This window comes from Clytia hemisphaerica, unplaced genomic scaffold (assembly GCF_902728285.1).
Source record: "Clytia hemisphaerica strain Z4C2 unplaced genomic scaffold, Clytia hemisphaerica genome assembly, whole genome shotgun sequence".
In the NCBI taxonomy this organism is placed as follows: Eukaryota; Metazoa; Cnidaria; class Hydrozoa; order Leptothecata; family Clytiidae; genus Clytia; species Clytia hemisphaerica.
In genome coordinates this window covers 506,898-509,946 of record NW_027103737.1, presented here as the reverse complement: position 1 = coordinate 509,946, position 3,049 = coordinate 506,898, and the positions used below count along the sequence as shown (strand labels likewise).

At 39.0% G+C, this 3,049-nt stretch overlaps 1 protein-coding gene across 1 annotated transcript; it reads left to right on the top strand.

The window, feature by feature from the left end:
* Positions 1–1,551: 1,551 nt before the first annotated feature.
* Positions 1,552–2,118, top strand: LOC136805154 (uncharacterized). The gene has a single exon (XM_067061717.1). The coding sequence runs from the start codon at positions 1,552–1,554 to the stop codon at positions 2,116–2,118; it is 567 nt and encodes a 188-aa protein (XP_066917818.1).
* Positions 2,119–3,049: the final 931 nt, after the last annotated feature.

Below are 3,049 nucleotides of genomic sequence, written 5' to 3'. Positions count from 1 at the left end.
TCCAGGACGAGTTTCGTACGTTGATTGTGCAAAAGAAGCACGTCTTTGTTCATATTCAAAAAACAGATCCATTATTTGCTTTTTCAGGTATGTCCAGTCAACAGGGTCACATTGTAAGAGATTATCGGCAACAAGTTTTCCGAACAAGTTTGCTCTCGCTTCGAGATTGCTAAGCTGATTTACAGGTTGTTGTATCACTGCTTGGGGTTGGGGTTGGATTGGGGCTTTCATTGTTTCGGCTAAGGTCTTCCAAAGTTCGATTTTGGCAGCTCTTTCTTCTGATTTCTCTTGGGCTTTTGACATTTTCTTGGTGGTGGGGGAGGCAGTTCACTCGCATCAACTGATTCAATCGTATTCAATGTTTCATCCATTCCACACGTAATATCAATAAACTCCATTGAATTAAAAAATTGCCATTTTGACAAGTAAACATCCGAGATGCCTGATCCAGACTTGGTTTTCGACGCATCCTCTCTGAGCTTTTCACTTTTATATTGAGTCAAAGTGTTATGCCACGCTTGTTTAATTTCATCGATCGTGAATTTACCATCATAAATGTCGTATAATTTTTCCATCAAGGCGCTTCTCAAAGTTCTATCTCTATAATCTTTTGATGAGTGGTTCCACAATGCAGGATTTTCCCTGTAAAAATCAATAAGTTCCTCCATTTCGGTATCACTAAAGCTCGTTTCTTTTTCTCACGATTAATCTCCTTTACAAGAAAATTCATTTCATCCATGAATTTCCACTTCTTAAGCGGGATATCCTTTTCCTCAGATTCTGCGTGTGTGACTTTCTTCTTCCATTCCCTAACGAAAGAAGTTCTTAACGAATGAAAACTTTTTTCAAGAGTTTCAATACTGTATAGTTCGTCAAATAATCCAACAAGATTCTTCCTTAATTCCTCCTTTGTTCTCTTGCATTTGTTATGGGGATGGGCCCCATCCCATAATGCAGGGTTTTCTTCGAAAAATATGATCAAAGTCTTTTTTTCTTCATCTGAAAGTTTTTTTCCAGCCATCTTGTCACTATCTGCTAAAAAACAACTCACAATCATTTTACAACTTTTTCAAAAAAACATTCAAAAATAAAACATTCGAATTACAAAACATTCGATTTTCGAAGGTCCGACGTTCGAATGGCGTAATAAGATTGGAATGTCAGATACATCGTCAAAAAATTGCAGATTCTTCTGCAACAAAATCAGTTCAAACTGATTTTGTTGCAGACACTTGCAATTTGTTCTGCAATATTTTTATTGCGTTGCAGAGCAATTGCAGAAAAAATTGACGTGCTACATTTTGCAATTTCTCGCGCGCTTGCAATGCAACGCTAATTGCATTGCAGCCACCTGAAAAATCATCAGTGTAGCCTTAGCTTAAGGCCGGCGCAAATGAAGCCAACATTCAAACCAACATTTTTTGTTAAATGTTGCGTCAAATGTTGAAAGAACGAATGACGTCACAAACTTTGGAATGTTGCATGAAAAGTCATTTGAGGTGAACGTCCAACATTTTCACTTTCATTTTCATTTTCATTTTCTTTGTCATAATGGCGGCAACGGTGGAAGACTTCACGGCAGTTGTGCTCTTGAGTGAGCTGGTTGACTCTGATGATGAGAAACCAAGAAGAGGGAAAACAAGACAATGGTTGAAACGGCGCAAGGAAAAGGGCTATTTTAGTAACATTGTTCAAGAGCTCATTTTGGAGGATCATATAGGGTTCAGAGATATGTTTAGGATGGACGTACGTGACTTTCAGTTCGTTCTCAGTAAGATCTCGGATCTTACTTCACCCAGAGAAAGATCTGGTGGAACAAGACCTATCAACGCTGATGAACGACTTTCTTTGACCCTACGATATTTGGCCACTGGAGAAAGCTTAGAGTCTCTGAGCTTTCAATTCAGAATCTGTGCAAATGCCGTTTCATATATCATCAAGGGCTGCTGTAATGCTATCGTAGAACGATTAGAGCCCGAGTTCCTGATGCCTCCTGAAAACAAAGACCAATGGTCCAAGATTGCAAAATGTTTTGAAGAAAGATGGAACTATCCCCATGCTCTAGGCGCCGTGGACGGAAAACACATTCGAATTATAAAACCAAAAAATAAAGGATAGCGGTATTATAATTATAAGCATACCCATTCTATTATTCTTTTGGCTGTTGCTGGTCCCAATTACGAATGTCTTTATGCAGATGCAGGAACCCCGGGGAGAGCAAATGATTCGGGTATTTGGAATCGGACTTCGCTAATGAAAGGGGTTCAAGATGGAACAGTCGATCTTCCTAATGGAGAAAAATTAGGCTCTTCAGGGGAAAGTGTCCCGCACGTTTTTTTGGGAGACGATGCATTTGCACTAAGGCCATTTGTGATGAAGCCTTTTCCCCAGCAAGGGTTGAACGAAGAAAAACGAATTTACAATTACAGACACAGTAGAGGCCGTCGAATCTCAGAAAATCTTTTTGGCATCTTGGCAAGCCGCTCTTTCTCCTTGAGAGCTTTCTTCTTCTTTTTCTCCAGACTCTCTCTCTTAGGTTCACCAGCATCATTTATTTCAGCAGGTTGCTCTCCAGTCAAACTCATCGCTGCTTTTTCTTGTAAACTCTCTCTTTTTGTTTTGAACTGATTTGAAACATTTTTGATGACACACCCAAAATATTCTCGCAAATTCGAACGTTCGAAAACTGTCATAAACGTTCGATTTCGAACATTCGAACGTTCGAATATATCCCTCAGTCGTTGTTTTGCACTCATCACGGAGGTTTTAATCAAATGTTGGGTCAAAACTCGCGCAAATGGACCCAACATTAATTATCGGCAACATTTTGTCAAAAATGTTGCAAGAAAAGTTTGATCGCGAGCAAACTTCACCCAACATCATCCAACATTAGAATTCTCAAAATTTCTTAAAAAGTTGGAAATTTTCAATGCGCGCAAATGAAGCCAACATTCGATCCAACATTGAAAATTTCGAATGTTGGATCAAATGTTGGCTTCATTTGCGCCGGCCTTTAGTATACATTCATTAAATGGATACTTAATTTGAT

Bases quoted from the DNA above. Each gene is read 5' to 3' on its own strand.
- LOC136805154 (XM_067061717.1), top strand. From the start codon at position 1,552: ATGGCGGCAACGGTGGAAGACTTCACGGCAGTTGTGCTCTTGAGTGAG.